This window comes from Lagopus muta, chromosome 9 (assembly GCF_023343835.1).
Source record: "Lagopus muta isolate bLagMut1 chromosome 9, bLagMut1 primary, whole genome shotgun sequence".
Taxonomy (NCBI): domain Eukaryota; kingdom Metazoa; phylum Chordata; class Aves; order Galliformes; family Phasianidae; genus Lagopus; species Lagopus muta.
The window spans coordinates 7,849,129-7,866,144 of record NC_064441.1 but is presented as its reverse complement, the minus strand read 5'-3'; the positions used below and the strand labels follow the sequence as shown (position 1 = coordinate 7,866,144).

The 17,016-nt window shown below is 41.1% G+C and overlaps 2 protein-coding genes across 2 annotated transcripts in view; one reads left to right on the top strand and one right to left on the bottom strand.

Moving 5' to 3' along the window:
* SENP5 (SUMO specific peptidase 5) overlaps positions 1-17,016 on the bottom strand; it is a 150,836-nt gene that overhangs the window by 80,199 nt on the left and 53,621 nt on the right. The gene's annotated exons all lie outside the window — the stretch shown is intronic.
* On the top strand, positions 8,521-15,081 carry AHSG (alpha 2-HS glycoprotein). Its single transcript, XM_048954482.1, has 7 exons — positions 8,521-8,803; positions 9,913-10,023; positions 11,226-11,310; positions 12,151-12,314; positions 12,607-12,720; positions 13,476-13,556; positions 14,448-15,081. Exons 1-7 carry the CDS (start codon positions 8,600-8,602, stop codon positions 14,718-14,720), a joined length of 1,032 nt encoding a protein of 343 aa, XP_048810439.1. The 5' UTR covers positions 8,521-8,599; the 3' UTR covers positions 14,721-15,081.

Sequence of the window (17,016 nt, the reverse complement as noted above, 5' to 3'; positions counted from 1 at the left end):
AGCGGTGCTTTAGCTCTCTGAAGTACATCTAATGCATCTGTCCATCCATACTGGCATTTCCCTGAGCCTGTCCTGAGTACATCACTCTCAAGAACTTGCAGGGCTGTATCACAAGATAAGAGATGAACACTGACAGTGGCGGAGAATTTCAAGCAAAAAAAATCCCCTTTTGATGCTTTTTCTCTACCTGTTCCTATGATACACACTTAATTAATATTGCACAGTACTGTATAAAAGTACTTCTGGTGCGTTCAGTAAACAATTTCCATTATAAATATCTATTGAGTGAGATTTCGGATTGGAAGATTTCTAACCAACACCCAGCAATTCTCTCAAAAACTCAGTCCTTTGCTCAGATAATTACCTGGTAGCACAAGAAAAGCTTCACACAATGAAGCAAATTGTTTTGTCACAAAACTTGAGACAAATGGCCTCTTCTATATTTTTGTCTAACAAAGCTAACAAAAAATCTTGTTCCCTTCTAGAAAGCATCTGTGAAATGCCACATCATAATCTAGTCAAGTCTTATGCTCCAGTGATAACACCCTCAGTCCTGCAACTGAGTTCCAGGTGAATCTGATAAGAAGGTAAATATCAGTGTTTGACACCAGTATTAATAACTTCTGTGTTAGGAACTCACAGGTTTCAAAATGTATAAACTAGACCTTCCTTCCCTTTTTGTAACAAGGAAATGGTATTTGTTGGTGAAATGATGGAGAGGTAAAAGACCTTCCTCCAGTCATGGCAAAGACAGTCTCAATTTCCAGTCTTGTGCAATGGCTATAGGACAGTTTCCTCCCTCTTTAAACAAACCCAAGATGCAGGCAAGAGATAGGATAGGACTACCAAAGTGGGTTTAGACCAAACCTCTCTTAGTAAGCAAAGAAGGAAAGGCCATCCCTAGGGCGACTTTGCTATTAACGCTCTTTAAGGCAGATGAGATAAATACCTGTCAAAATGGAAGTGAAGCAGACACAGCTTCAGGTAGTTACCAGATACTTTGACTTGTGAGATCCTACAACTTTTCAATGTTAGTGCAGGCCTCTGTATAATAAATAGAAGTTTAAAGGTCACGTAACACATTAGTTTAGCTGTTGTGACAAGGGGAAGTTCTTCAGTCCCTGTGAGATCTCAGACAGGTGAGAGCCTCAAGGACAAGCTCAGAACCAAGAGTCTTTCTGAAGAGAATGAAAACGACATATTTGTCAGCGACGTGACTGAATGGCTCAAAGAAATAGTGATGGCAGATGGGATGAGACGAGATCTGGGTAAATGGCTGAATGAGAAGCTCTTGGTCAAGACATTACAGACAAGATGAGAAAATTGAGCTTGATGGTCTCCTGAATGGAGAGCCATGATGACAGACTTGGCAGACCAAACTGGGAGCAGGATAAGCATCTGCACTGTTGAGGAGATTGTCATATGGAAATCAGCATGTATGAACATTCTGAATTACAATGACAAGTAAAACGCAGGTTTCAGACATATTTGGCAGGAAGATTATGATGTAGACTCATATTGATTGAGTTACATGACAGGAGCCGAAAAGGCCCAAGGTCGGGAAACATACCTGGGTGTCAGAGAAAGAGCATTGCCACCAGCAAGGAAGAGTGGAAATAACGAATGGAAAAATTAGAAACCAGGTGAGAGCAAAGATGTCAGCAGAATAACCGTGGTGATACAGCACAGGCAAAGGCTGAGGTGTCCGCCAAAAACACTGTAGCCTCACCTGTGTGGCAGTGCGAGCTGTTTCTATCTGTTCTACTCACAAGCTGGTGAGAACAAGTGGAGTGCTCCACTCTAGGCTGTTACTTGTACGCTTTATAGTTGGTAGAATTTCAGACCATTTACAGGTTTAGAATTTCTGGCTGAATGTAAAAGATACAGCTCTCCTTTGACATTACAAGACCTAGCAAATTCACAAGTGTTATCAAGAAAAAGGTGTCAGTGTTCACCTCTTTATACAAACATGACATGGGATATTGTTTTTAATCAGCCCACAGTGCTTACATTCACATTTCCCTTTCTTTTAGACACTGAAGGGAAGGTCACCTGGGCACCCGTGTCTGTTCTGAGTCCCTCAAGCTTATTGCTCTTGACAGCTTGGAGTCCAGGTCTGCTGTGATACTGATGTATAAATTCAGCAAGGAAAGCTGGAAGTTGAACTACTTTGTTGTCACAAAGTTTTCTGCAATTTATGTCTAACATGTAACATTTCAAAACCTTAAGCAAAAATGTCTATATAATTTATTTCAAACTGTGGTAACTTGGAAAGATCCACTTCCCCTATTGCAAATATATTATAACATATTGCCTCCATGCTACTAAATTAAAATGTCCACACAGCTAGAGATTTTAGCCATGTGGCTGGGAGGCTGCAGATAGAGTGAATAAATTAATGATTTAGGGACATTTAGCAGTGTTAAAAAAAAGCAACAAAAAAAAAACAAAGCAGCCTTCCTGATCATCTGCCTCACTAAAAATAAATAACTTTAATTTTTAGCAAACTCCCTTGGTTGTCAGAATTATGTAAATTTAACTGGGATCTTGATTGTGTTTGTCATGCCCCTGAAGGAATGTTCCAAGGTGAGAAAGCATATTGGTCTGCCATCCTCCCACCTCGCCATTCCCTACTCGTGTCTGTCACAGCGTGACTCTCCTGTCATTTATGCCAGTGAGTCTCCATGCAGAGATGCATGCACTGCTTTCAAAACAGTAGCCCACTATGGGGAGGCAACAATTTCATGTTCTTCGAGGAGACCTATTTTATTCAGCAAACAACAAGCTAAAGATTGCCACAGCATAAGAATGAATGTACAGCTTTTTCTACCAACCTCAGTGCAAAAATCACCTCCTTACAATGCCAAGAGTCAACTTGGTTTCTCATATCAAAAATATGTCATAGCAGCAGAGCATGCGGGAATCCAAGAGCGCAGCAGGTTTCCCTAACACTTGCTACTAAATTTCAGGATTTAACTCAGCAAGAGAAGGTAACATGTGGAGTTATCATGTGGAGTTCTCCATCAAGGAGACTAACGGCATCATAGGACACGACAGTCTCCAGACCAATTGTGAGTTTACATCTTCTAATGTTCCTCTAAGTGGCAGGAATTAATGTGGCATGTTTCAATTTGCCTAGTAAGTGGAGTTTAAATTCACTTAGGTCGACATGCTTATCATCGAGACAAGAAAAGGGCATTTTGACCACAGGGTGTCTGTTTAATCACTGAGAAATACTCTGTTTCTGCTGTACGATCCATGCTTGGCTCACGCTGTTCAGCTCTGCAGTCTCTTCCCAGGTATCTTGCTTTATTTGCTCTGGGTTCTGATACGAGGCAGTGATCAAGGTGAGCGCCCACAGAAGCTGCAAACTCGAACTTTAGCATAAGGACATAAAGCTAAACAAAAAACTTCAGTAACTGCTAATCTCTGATTTCACAGTTGCCTCCTATCCGTCTTCAACAGAGCTTTCCCACACCCATCAAACTGCACAGGCATGGAACTGAGAGAACCATGACATTCCTACTGAAGCCAAAATATCCCGTTGTTGAGAGTTGCATGGCAACATAAATAGCTTTTGCTTTGATAAAAGGGTAAAAAAAATATAAACATTAAGAGTGTGTGTGTGTGTGGGAGGGGGGGGGTGTTAAATATCAGGACAGCATAACACAGGGTAAAAGCCATACCAATGGACTTCAAACCCTCAGCTCAGAAAACTGCTGTTACTGGCTACAACATCAAAACGCATGGCAGGAAAAAATGTGGAAATGGAGAGGAAAATTTAAATCAATCAAAAGCTTTGCTAAGACAAAACATCTTATATAAGCTTTCCACTGGGAAGAAAAGGAGAATAAGCTCTCGTGTAACAAACGTTAGTTATGTCACTTGATGTACTTCTGGAAGGCACTCAAGTATTTCAGTGGCACAGACAATAGAAGAGCAAAACAGAGCAAGCCAGAACAGAACAGAAATAGGTTTGGTTGGCTTTGTCTGGGACAGTTGGTCAAAAATTAGAATTTCCATTCCAGTAAAAATTTCAGGATTCTGGCAACTTTTCATTCTCTTTCAAAAAAAATTGCTTTGAAATAATCCACAGTAAGCCCAGGAACCCCAAAACTTTTACTGAGTGCCATCTGGATTGCCTGACTTTTAAATTCCTCTCATGTTTTGAATAGATCCTTCTACTTAACAGTATTGAAGCATTTTACTAAAGTCAGTAAGTTATTTCAGAACACGGGAGTGATATGGTAAATAGCCATTATTTCCATTTACAGTGAAAAGAAAATAAACAGATTAAAATCAGCAAAGTTCAGTGAAAAGGAATCTCTAAGCTGGATACCCAAGCCGAGGCATTCAAAAACTGGATACTATTTCTGCACATTTTATTTCTCACAGTGAGAAGTTTCTCAACAGCAAATATAACAGCATGCTATGGTATATTATCAGCCCTCATTCTCTTAAAGATTTTCTTACATTTCAAAAAATGAGAGAGAGAAGAAAAATTTAAAATACTTCTAGAATTAACATATGATGGCGCTATGGCAAAACTCTTCAGAATTCACAGCCTTTTTCTGGCATGGGGACACTGGGGGGACTTGAACTGTAATGAACCTAAGACAATTTACATCTGCTGAAGATTTGTCCAGGTAACTTAAAGGGGCCAATAAGATTAAACAAGTCAATTAGGCTGACTTGTCCTTCCCCCACCTCCCCCCTGCATCTCTGTAGGTTTTCATCTGTTTTGTTTTTAAATCCTGAATACACCATCATTTAAAAAGGCAATAAGCTGCTTTGACAAGACTGGTGACTGTAACTGCACAGCATCTCCCCAGCAGACATTTTCTTGCCTTAGTGTGCAGGCTTCTGTGCAGGTGATGGCTATGTAGAAGACAGCCCTGATGTTCCAATATCTCGTGAACTCTATGATCCAAAAGTAATGTACTTAATCAAGTGTAAAGCAAGAGGTGATTAAGTTTTGGAGTACTGTACAATGCCTGAGTGCTCAGAATGTGTCTTTTGATGTGGTGCAGAGAACTGGACCAATTCTGTCTGCTTCACCAAAAAACTGACGTTTCAGTAATTTCAAAAAAGAGCCTCAAAAATCCCCACAAGTGTTTAACTTTGATCTGAAGCTTTAAAAAGATGATATTCATCTGTTTGCTTGTTTAATTTGTTTGAATTTAAAGCCCAGAAAGGTGTCAATTTGACATTTTGTGGAAGCAATTCTTTGTCTTTTTTCCAGATGAGACTGAGCAGGGGCAGCAAGCCTCCAGCCATCACTACTTCTAAGCATCCAACCAAAAAAAGAAAAAAAACAAGACAAAAAAAACCCCTCACCTTTCCACTGTGGTTTATATGAATTATTAAGAGCTGAGATTCAGTGGAGCCTCAATTCTTGAGCATTGAATCAATACTGTATTTTATGTAACAAGGGCAGTAATCCCAGCTTGTTCTATTTCCATCACAGCAAAGCCTTGTCAAGTCTCTCAAGCAACCTAATTTCACTAGGGCCAAAGTCTAACACTACTGACATGGAAGACTTGCTCACTTCAGCGGGGTCGAGACGTGACCTTCTGTCCAGGAGCCTGCAGAATTCAGCTCACTTTCTTGTGCTGTGAGAACTATTCGTAGCCACTACTAAAGGCCAACTTTTTACTATGTTCCAGACATGAAAGAGAGAGAATAGATCTGCACTGAATTCAAACAGAAGTTATTTCTGCAACGATTGCCTCTGGAGGGAGGGTGCCAAAAAAGGGCCAGCTGTGATGGGACACAGGCCTGCAGGAGAGCTGACATCAGCCACCCCACTTCCAGAAGGAATAACTAGGCAGATCTGGGTCAGTCTGCATGCAAGCAGCAAAATGTCCCTCTGCTGTACTAACCTGTAGCCAAACTATCTGACTGTGCTTTCAATCTTTATTTACAAACAGAAAAGACATACCCACTTCCTCCACCATCAAGAGCTGAGCAAGATATGCCAGCTGCAAACACTGCATTGCAGTGATGTGGGCGCATTTCTGATCCTTGGCCTGGCAGCAAAGAAAGTTCACAGAGGTGCCACGAAGGGGAAGGTCTCTGTAAGCCTACAGAGAAACTGAAAAGAGGTACAGTGGACTCCAAAGTTTTCCTTCTTAACCTGCTTGAGTGAATGGAACGCTGAATGTAAGTGACAAGGGAAAGGGAAGAAACAAGATATTGAATTCCATTCGCTATTTAAGGTTTTAATACTGCCCTTTGAAAACAGAACCTGAAGTTGACTGAGCTGGTTTACATAATACGTTTAGGAATACCTAGAGCTTGATTACAGAAATGTTATACATCCTGCAGCATTTGCAACTCTGAAATAGATCAAATGTAACCTAAGAAACCGAGTAATGACGATTAATTTATAAATACTGGTTCATGTCCAGCTGTAGTTACATATCAGTTGGGTGAAAACCAATTTCAGTCTGCACCATTTTGAGGTTTACCCCGATGTTTCCTATGAGAAAAGGAAAAAGAGAATTAAAAGATTCATGGGTTAGAAATTGAACTGTGGCTTAAAAACATTGAGGAAAATACTATATCCTAGATGAATTTACTATGATTTAAAAAATACCCACAATGAACACTCAAAGGGTGTTTCATGGACATCAGGCCTTCACTTTTTAAATGTTTTGGGCCCAAGTCAGGAACACAAATGATCATCCACACAATAGAACAAATGCCAAACAACACGACATTAAGCAAGGGGAAGAAATGAATCATGCTCAGAGTAATTTGTCCTTCAAAAGAAAGAAAATCTTTCCTTTCCCCAGCAATCTTTTCAATATGCAAATCCTCATATCCGAAGCTCACCTCATCCTACACAGAGCTGAAGGAAATCATTCCATCTTTTTAAGTCTTTCTCAGATCTCCTTCTTCATCACTTAATTTGTTGAACAGAACCGTTTCTATTCATTGCATATTCCACATTTCAGGATACTAGCAGAAAAAGGCATGACTCAACTTTACTCACCTTCCACCTTCTAGTCCCACTCACGCTATCGCGCAAGCTGAGAAATATTTATCTAAAGTGAAAACTTCGAAATATGTCAAAGTTCTGCTATTCCTTGTGAATCTGCAGCTAATTCCTGAACCTCTAGGAAATGACAACAGAGGTTCAAACATTTTAGAGCCAGAGGGCAACTTCACAATTCTCCAGTCTGAGCACTGCCAGAAACCTATACTGAAATCCCCAGGGGAAAAAAAAAACAACAAAACAAACGTTCTCCTGATTGAGCTACAGCCTTTCTGGCTAGAATCTATCTACAGAAAAACACTCTGCTTAAATTAAAGACCTCAAATGCTGAGCACATCCTAAGAGTTACATTCTGCTACACAGAACGTGGTTGTTATCCAGTCGTTGTTCCACAAACACAAACATTGTGACACTAAACATAAGCCCTCCTTAGATGCTCTCTAACTGAATCAAAATATCTCTGAAATGCAGCCCCACACTTCTGTCTTCCAGTCCCTCTTTTCACAAATAATTCTTTCATTTTCACTCCCATATTTGAAAGTCAGCAGAGATGGCTGTTCCAACATAAAGATAACCGGCGTTCTTCAAGTCCAGGCACAACACAGGACGTGGGAGGTTTGGATCTCATTTCCTGCTTGCTAGGAGACTGTTTTAACAGTTCTGAGCTCACCCAGCACACCACAGCGTGGTGATTTAGGCACTTCAGCACCCAGTCATGGAACTCAAATAACCTTAGATGGAAAACACACTTTGTTTTGTTTAGGTCAGCTGTGCAATGCAAAACCATAATAATAGATGCCTAAGTGGATGGGGATGATTTTGGCTTCCTCTTCTAGGTCTTCTTCTTAAAACAAACTTGTGCCTTTTCTGATCTTCTATCAAATCCTCAAATATTTACAGTATATTCCAGAAAAATGTCTACAAGACACCTGCTTTGCAGCATAAAATCAGAATCACTGAACAGGAATTGCTGGAAGTATCCGACCGATCAGAGGAACAAAGAGCTGATCAAAAGATTTAGAAACTCATCTCATTTGCTATTCCAATGAAGTCAGTAATAAAATTTGCTATATAATTAAATTCACTGTTGGATGTGGTCCTTAGAACTTGTTCAAATTCCAGTTTCTGATTTATCACAGTTCTGATCTCCCAGTTTGCATTGGTGTCTGGTGAGATTAGAGCCCAGATAGAACATGTCCTGTTCACAAGTGAGCTTTATTAGCAGCAGCATCTCTACACGTTCAACACTAGGGACCATCTTTCTCCAGCCTGTACTGTAACTAGCTGGCAGAGGAGTTGCTAAAAATTATCTTAAATTTTTGCTGATGTTTTCTTCTTTTTAGCGGACTTCGCAATGTCCTACCTGATAAAATTTACTTTGGCCAATATTAATCAGTCGGCTTGATGTCCTAACATTTACTTTTCACTTTTGTTGTTTGCAATGCCTTCTTGGAACTGGGACAAATATCAGACATGCGCTCATGCAAAGTCTGTGGTATGTACTATATAAATGAGACCCTGGTTCCAGCTGCCTAGCTACCACCCGAACAGTGTTCTTAGATCCTCACCTCGGAAAGGGATAGATTTTCTCTGGGTGCCATGAAGGCACTCGTAGCTTTCATACTGCTTATGCAGCTCCCAATTCACAGAGCTGCACCCGCAGCTCCCCCGCCTCCCTTGGGCTGCGATGACCCAGAATCTGAAGCAGCAGCTGAATTTGCTGTGAATTATATTAATGGCCACAGCCATCACGGATACAAGTTTGCCTTAAACAGAATTGAGCAAGTCCGCGCGCTGCCTCAGGTAAGTGAGGAGCTTGCAGGCAGAGCACTGTGTTAAGCTGGAAAGGCTTGGCTACGACTGACAAGTCCTGCCAAGGGCTGTATCCTCACCTGGAGTAAATCAGCATGGCTCTATTGATTGAAATGGTGCAATGTCACCACGTAGTAGATGAGAATCCAGGTCACTGGAATGTATCTCGAAGAACAGAACTGAGGGGGAGAGAGAAATGTTATTTTTGTACAAAGCTAGAAAGGGCTTAGTCTACAAATGCTGCATGCCTGCTAGGGGAGATCATCCAAAGCGCTGATTCATGAGCCCAGTAGCTAATCTGGAGAAAAACTGCAAGGATAATTCTCATGATGTGGATAACTATTTATTGGCCAAATGCATACCTATCATAACTCCACGCTGTTAGTGATTTTGTAGTAGCTATGAATTTTACCTAATATCCCATTGAGCTGACAAGGAAGCTGAATGGAAGTAACTGTGGCTTATACTCTCATTTCCACTGAGATCTATTCACATCATTATAGTCCTCTAGAAAGGCTGTGGAAATAGACATGAATGCAGCATATGCACACATTCAGACCTTTTGATTTTCTCACAACATTGAAATGAAACTGCAGGGCTGTTTACTACTTGACATGAGAGAGAGGATACCAGTATCATTTACAAGAGAATAAAGCAGTCATTGATAAGATTAGAAGTGTTCCTACAGTTGCACAAAAACATTGGTGATTCTGTTTTTCTCTTTAATATTTTTACACTAAAATGATTTAATTGGTTTAAAAAGAATCATTCATGACTCAAAACTCAGAGTCAGCTTCAGAGCTAGGGGCCTTCACTTCTGCCCCCCCATTGATGTGTCGAATGCTAGAATTGAACAGCCAGAAAAGATCCTGCAGTCCATAAATAACAGGAATACTGGAACTTAGCTGGTGCAATTCAGTGTAATTTCAATGAGGTAAATGGGGTGGGCCATGAGCATGAGTGAACAGAGTTTATTTGGTATCTTGTTACACAAACATCGATTTTTTTCATCAATAAAACCAGCTGTTGATTATTAAAGCTACCCAGCAAAATGTTTTGTGAAGTACTACTGTTTCTGTTTTGTTTTGTTTTTCTTCCAGGGGCAAAATAATGAGATTCTCTTCCTTGAACTTGACTTATTAGAGACCACATGTCACATTCTTAATCCTACACCTCTTGCAAATTGCTCAGTAAGGACATTTGAACAACATGTGAGTATCTGAAACATGACTTGCTTGGTACAAGAGTGCAAGTTCAGTATGCTGATGTTATAGAGGCCAGTTTATAATCAGTTAGAATTCTAAGCTTTGCCTGCAAAGGTTACATCACTGTAACAGCCCATAAGCACCAGTCACTTGTATCTGCCTTGCTGATTTAGTTGCCTTCATGTCAGGAAGGATTTCACATCCTGTTACACGAGGAGGATGGGTCACTCTCAGCATAACTTCCCTCATACGTGCCATGAATGCCACGGGCCTTGCTCAGGCTCTCCAGGTGCAGGTCTCCATGCTCAGCCCAGATAACACTGCGCTGTTGCATATGGCAGACAGGAGGCTGTGAACCTGGACAAACACAACGTTCCCTTGGCTGCATGTGGCGTGTGAAGTAGTGAAATTACGTCAAGTCTAGCCACCAGTGACTGCAAGAGAGCTATTCCCTTTGGACAGGGCTCTGGCCTCAAAGTAATGCTCCACTGGAATTTACTGGCCTCAAATATTTTGCTCTTATGCAAGCGTGATCCAACTGTGAAAAGCTTTCCCTAACCAAAGCATTGGAAGTGTTGTCTGAGTACAGGCAGCTTTGCTTCCTAAGCAAAAAGCAGAACAAGCAACTGACAATTTAAGCCTGCTGTTTCTAGAATGGGGCCCAATTCACAGCGCTCGTGACTAAATCCACCCCTGTATTCATCAGGGCTCAGATCCCATTTTCCATACTGGGGGAGGTGATTCTAACTGTTCCCCCTTCCCACCTTTGCCTCTGACATTTCCTCCCCTGTTGGCTCTTGCCTGCAGACCAGCTCACACAAGGCAGCACACTGCTGTTACCATGGCCACTGACCAGCTGGGATTATAGGGAGAACGTTATCAAACAGCTCTGCACAAGGTCTTAATCTATAAGAATTCACATTCTTTGCTCTTTATGAGAGGAACCTGAACTAAATATCTATACTCAGGATACCATGGCAGTTCTGATACTCTTGAGATCCAGATTTGGATCCAAGTTTTGCCACCTAGGTCAGTCCTTTACAGAACCACAGACACCAGAACAAGCCTGCCCAGGCCTTTGCAATCAGGCTGCTTTTTCAGCAACACTTAATCCAGGATCTGTTCTTTCGAATTTAGTAATAGTTGCTCTTTTCAGAAATTCCTATTTATCTGTACAACGTAACCCTTTGATTTCTGTCTCTCTCTAGGCAGTTGAGGGTGACTGTGATGTTAAACTGCAGAAACTGAATGGACAGTTTTCAGTACTTGCTAGTAAATGCCACTCACATGCAGGTAAAGATGTTGTTCTTTGTACTTGAATTTAAAGGTGGAGTATTAATCTAGCAGTGCTTACAGCTCCCTACCACTTCTAATTCTAAAACACTGGAAATTACTGTTGTTTTTTTTTTAATTCAGTTGTCCTTTTGTGATCTTTTGTGATCTTTTCCTACAGACCTGGCACCATCTCTTTGCTCCTCTTTATTGTAACAGTTAAGATGTGATAAGACTGCTTCAGGAGCACTGCCCAGGTTTGACCTAGAGATGGCTGGCACTGAGGCTTTCCCTCAAGGATTTGATTCCTTGTTGGTCTGAGCCCCCCAGCAAGGAGCTCGTTGATCTTCAGAATGAACCCCCATGCGAGATGCAACTTATTTACTGAGCCCAACATTATCAGTATTGTCATGAGAAAGCAGTCTGTTCTGCACTATCTGCATGAGATCTCTTAGCTCTGTATGTGATGCTTTCAGTACTGCCTTTAAAACTGGTGGGTGAATGAAACACACTATTGCAAACACAGTTCCAAAGAACTAAAATATCTTAAATTTACCACCTTGAGCTGAGACATCTTTTCACTGGTGTCAGGGATATTTTGCCAGAAAGAAAACTGATTAAACCCTGAGTAAGAATATGCAAAATACACTATTGAAATCCACAGCATTTTTGCTGGCATGAAGACTTCAGGACTCAAATAGCAAAAGTTGCATGAAATACTGCCATCTATAGCTTGCACTGCAAAAAATTTTTGCAGTATAATTTGGGACAGACAGACAAACACGGTGTTTTGCATCACTGACTATGTCTGCAATGTACTTCAACTTACGATCAGAGCAAAACAATCTGTTCCTCCTGCAGACTCAGCTGAAGATATTCACGAGCTCTGCCCGGACTGCCCGCTCCTGGCAAGTCTAAACGACACTGATGTGTTAGCAACTGTTTCCACTGCCCTCAATGACTACAACAGCAAAACTCCTGATGCCTACCTCAGGCTCCTGGAGATTGGAAGAGCCATAAAACAGGTAACTGCTAGAACAATGTCTACCCTTCCATGTAAACAGAATATTTTCTCTGTAATACTTGAACAGCACTAGCTAGTTATGTTTACAGTCAGATTGAGCTTGCTTTAAGTTGCCCTACTGAATTGCCCATGATTTTCCTAGTGTTCTGTGTCGTCTTAGCCACAGGGCTCTCTTTGACTTCTGTGGGAGATGCAGAGCTAGAAGCCACAATATTTGCCTTTTATCTTTTCTCAGCAGCTCCGCAATTTCAAACAGTGCAAAGTCGGTTAAAACATCTTTCCTGTTTTCTCAGTATCACCCAGTGCGGATGGTCAATGTCGAGTTTGCTGTGGCTGCCACAAACTGCACATCACAACAGGCTAAAGATAATCTGGAGGCTTGTCAACTGCTTCCTGAGGATCAGTCTGTAAGTATGCCAGCACATCAGTCCACATCTCTCCAGCTCAGAGGTAGAACAGAGGCGTGCTGTGATGCACTTGTACTTGCACAGGAATAGATCTTTGTGAGAATGAAAGTTGGATACCACTATGATATCCTTTTCAATGCATACTTTCTGAAGCTATATTACCCGTTTACCTTCTCTCTGATGTATCTGGGTTGAATCTCGATGCATTTAAATATATTTCAAAAAGGATTAAGGACAAAAGCATCCTTAACACAAAATAATTGTAATAAACAGCCTTTATACTATCATTTACTTTTCTTAATATGTGCACCTGAGAAAAATCAAGCTCCTTTGGAATGGGCAGTACACAAACACAAAACCAGTGAGCTCTAATTTCATGCATATGAAATGCATGAAAATTCTTGAGAACTATGCACTTCATCACACTGAAGTTCTTTTCTGATGAAACAAAACCAAAAGTGTCCTTGGCAGATTTAACGAGTGGGAAACCTTTTGCTTGGATCCATATATTCCTTCCCTTCCTCATATCCAGGCAAACAATCTTACTCCAGAGTAATACAGGAATTTCCTTTACTTGCTGGTTACACATTTAAACAGCTTGGCTTTTGAGTCCAACAGACTAAAAGCAAGCACTTTATTGCTCAGATAAATCATGAGATGTAGCTATTTCTAAACATACTGAAATTGAAAAAAATGCAAAGCAAGTCTTCCCTATTTTCTCACTATTTTCTCTTCATTATATTCTGCTTTGCCAGAATTTTGGTTTCTGCACAGCAACAATGGTAACAGAACCCTCACAGGACTTAGCAGCACAATGCCAGCTGTATGGACATCAGGTACCAGCTCTCGGGGCCCTCCCTTCCTTCCCAGAATATCCTACTAGCACTTTTTGAAGCAAATGCCCTGAGTTTACCTTTTTCACTGTAAATTGCATTATCTATCTGTGATAACCTAGCTGTTTAACTTCATATCCTAAAAAACCCGACAAGATAAGGTTATTCTATGGATTTCTTTGCCCAGAATTATCACCTCTGCCATCTGTGCTTGGCGTAGTTTGTTTTCCTAACCATATGGGAGTTTCATATGTCTAGTGGGGCAAAGGGAACTAAATTTTGCTCAGCTAGGTGAAAGGCATCTAGATGTAAAATATAAAAGAGCTACTATGGTAGGTCTCACCAACTGGAAGCTTTTGCTACAAGTAGTTCTTAGACCTGACCAAATTCAGGGCTCCTAGCCTGCACTGCTACTGCAAGAGAATGGAAATTTACATGCACAGGGCTTGAGTGCACAGGTAGCATAGACTCCAATTAGTTCGAGAAGGGCTGGCTGGGCACTGAGTGCTTCTTGTAGAGCAGAGCTCTTGGAGGCATAGTAGTAATTAGCTGCCTAGAAGGGATATGAAAGAAAGAATGCAGATTAGGGCAGCAGCTAGGTTTCAGTGTTTCAGTGCTGCGTAGGCTGCACTGAAAGTTCACACTGCACCAGATTTTGTCCTAATGATTATAATGGATATTAATGGATATTTAATGGATATTAAAAACGTGCTTCTGGGCTCCTGATTTTGTGTAGAAATCCAAATTCAAAACTTTCCTAGTGGTCATAGACACTTTGTATCTGGGTTAGATGACAATATCTAGGTAGGAGTAGGGTCCATACTAAGTCATCAATGACATGCATATTATAAATCTCAAGTGAATACACACACAAAAAACATTTTTCTTTTCCAGCCTGGAGTTACCTACCCTCACTCAGGTCAAGATACATCAGCAGGACTGGTACCCAGTGCTGGACAAGGCTTCATTAACCATAACCTCAGAATTTCCCACAATAACCCTGTTGCATCTGAATCCAGCTCTTCAGAATTTCCTTCCCTACTATCAGCAAAATCTGTAGCAAAGAGAGCAGCTGCAAAGGTTGCTCAGCATGATAAAGTACCTTCTCCAGTTGGCTTTGCGACTCCTCCACCATGCCCTGGTAAGTTTCGCCATTTCAAGATCTAGGCTGTGTCACAGGCATGGCAAGACAGCTAACTGAAGGATCAGCATGCAGCAGCAGCATCAACACACACAGTACAGCATCAAGTGCCAATAGCTGAGAACACCTGACTTTCAGTCCAACTGACTTTCACCCTTCAGAGAACACAGCTGAGCCCAGGATCTTGCAAAGGTCTGCTTCAAGACATAGGAGATTGCAACGTACAGCAGCTGCTTTCTCCAAGTACAGAGATGTTCTAGTTAAAACACTGCAAAAATTGTTTTAATGGAGCTGTTGTAAAAGATATACAACAGTTGTAGCTCTGTGATAGAAACACCACCTAAAAGACTACTTCACAATAAAATGTTCAACAGAAATGCTTTGGTACCTTTTGTCTGTATATTTTTTCATTTAGTTGTCAAGTATCTCCTTCATGGCATTATGAGTCATATTCTGGGCTTGATTTCAAAAACAGTAAGCTTCTGCATTTCTCATCAGCTTCCCTGGGATGTGTGGGTGCTGAGCACTGCAGAAAATCAGGTCAGTCCTTTCTTTTGATCATATACCAATAGCACTAAAGAAACGGCAGGAAAAAACTCTTCTTCCATTCCACCTGTAGTGTTTCCTAGCATGTACCTACTTACAGCATCCACCAGAAAAACCTCAAACACTCTAGATATGACATAAGGAATAATAAGAGCACTGATGCCTGTGAAAAGAACAAAGAATCAGGATACACTCACTGCTGCACAGGCAGAAAGCATCAGTACTTCCATCCAAGCACATGCGCCTCTCCTGCCTTCCAGCAGCACACAGGTGCAATATGATCATGGGTACTGTATGCCACACGTATATGAGGAATAGCAGTTCAGGGAATAAAAGTATACTACAGTGTCTCATGCAAGAGGACCCAGACAGTGATGGCAATTTACCATTGTCCTAGCAGCCAAAGCTCTCCTGAATTTCTCACTTATTACAGCCAACATCTATTCTATGAGGAGAAGTAATGAGACACAGAGGCCAGAAGGATCTTCACTGTCAGCTAAACTGGAATTCTGAAGGCCCAGGGGATCAGCCTCAAAGACAGTCATGAATCTTTAACCAGGAACAGCAATTGCTACAAGATAATTACCATGCAGGCAGCAAAACCTGAAGTACACATGTCATTTTTGAACTGTTTCAAATAATCTATTCTATTCTCCTAGTTACAACCTTTCTGTGTTTAGTAAGCAAGACAACTAACATTTGTTCTTGGTGACAGTGCAACAGGCTGCTATACAACCTCTGTTCCACTGTGTCAATGGGGAAAGGTAAAGACTTATACACTCGTACTGGGAATGTGGAGGGGGAAAAAAAAAAGGGAGAATCAGTCCAGACTCTGTATGCCACAGGATTACTTGATGGCAGCATACTACCAACAAGCCCTCCTCTCTGAGGCAGCAGCTTCCACCTTTCAGGAATGGGTTCTTGCAAGTACGCTGTTGCAAGACTCTCTCATGTTCAGCAGGCAGGCATTTATTTAAAACATGCTAGTACTGAGCTGCATACGATTTCTGAGGTGGTAAGGTGATTTGTCTTCCCATCTCCACTGCACGAGATACAGAAGAGGATTAATGAGATGACTGCTATTTTGGTCTGCACTGGTATACTTCAGATCCTCATTACTATGACTTCAGATGCAGAATACCTGGATTCTAACTAGTCTGAACAAATAGATTTCATAGCTTTTGGATTTTCAAAACTAGGAATTGCCTTAAGCAAACCAAACAAAATCACTTGTATGTAATGGAGTCAGCACTAAGTTATACTGAGACAGTGTTTTCCAGACTCAGGAAATTCTTCATTGGCAGAAACAGCAAGTTTATAAAAGAGATCCCTGCCACTGAGGATCTCTGAACTCAAGAAATGCTTCATTTTCCTTTGCATTTTACAACCACACAAAGCAAGGGTACGTAGCAGAGCATCCATGTCCCATGGATGTTCTCTTATACCTGGTTTAACTACTCATTTCTTCCCTAAAATTAATAAAAAAGAACAGCAGAATCACTCTGCACTCTCCTGTGATTCCAGCCCGTAACTGCACACCATTTCTCCCCTTAACACTGGTCCTCCTAAGGACACATTTTTCATAACAGTTTTGAAGCAGTGACTTTGTTTCCCTTCAGGATAGCCCTGTATTCATGCCCTTGGATCTTAGTAACAGATTCAGCATTTACTAATAGATTCTCTGGGCAATGAGGACTATTAAATGGCAATATATAAAATACAAATGCTCGCCTTTCTGAAATGCAGGCTGAATAGTTTTGTCAGGTCTGCTTCACT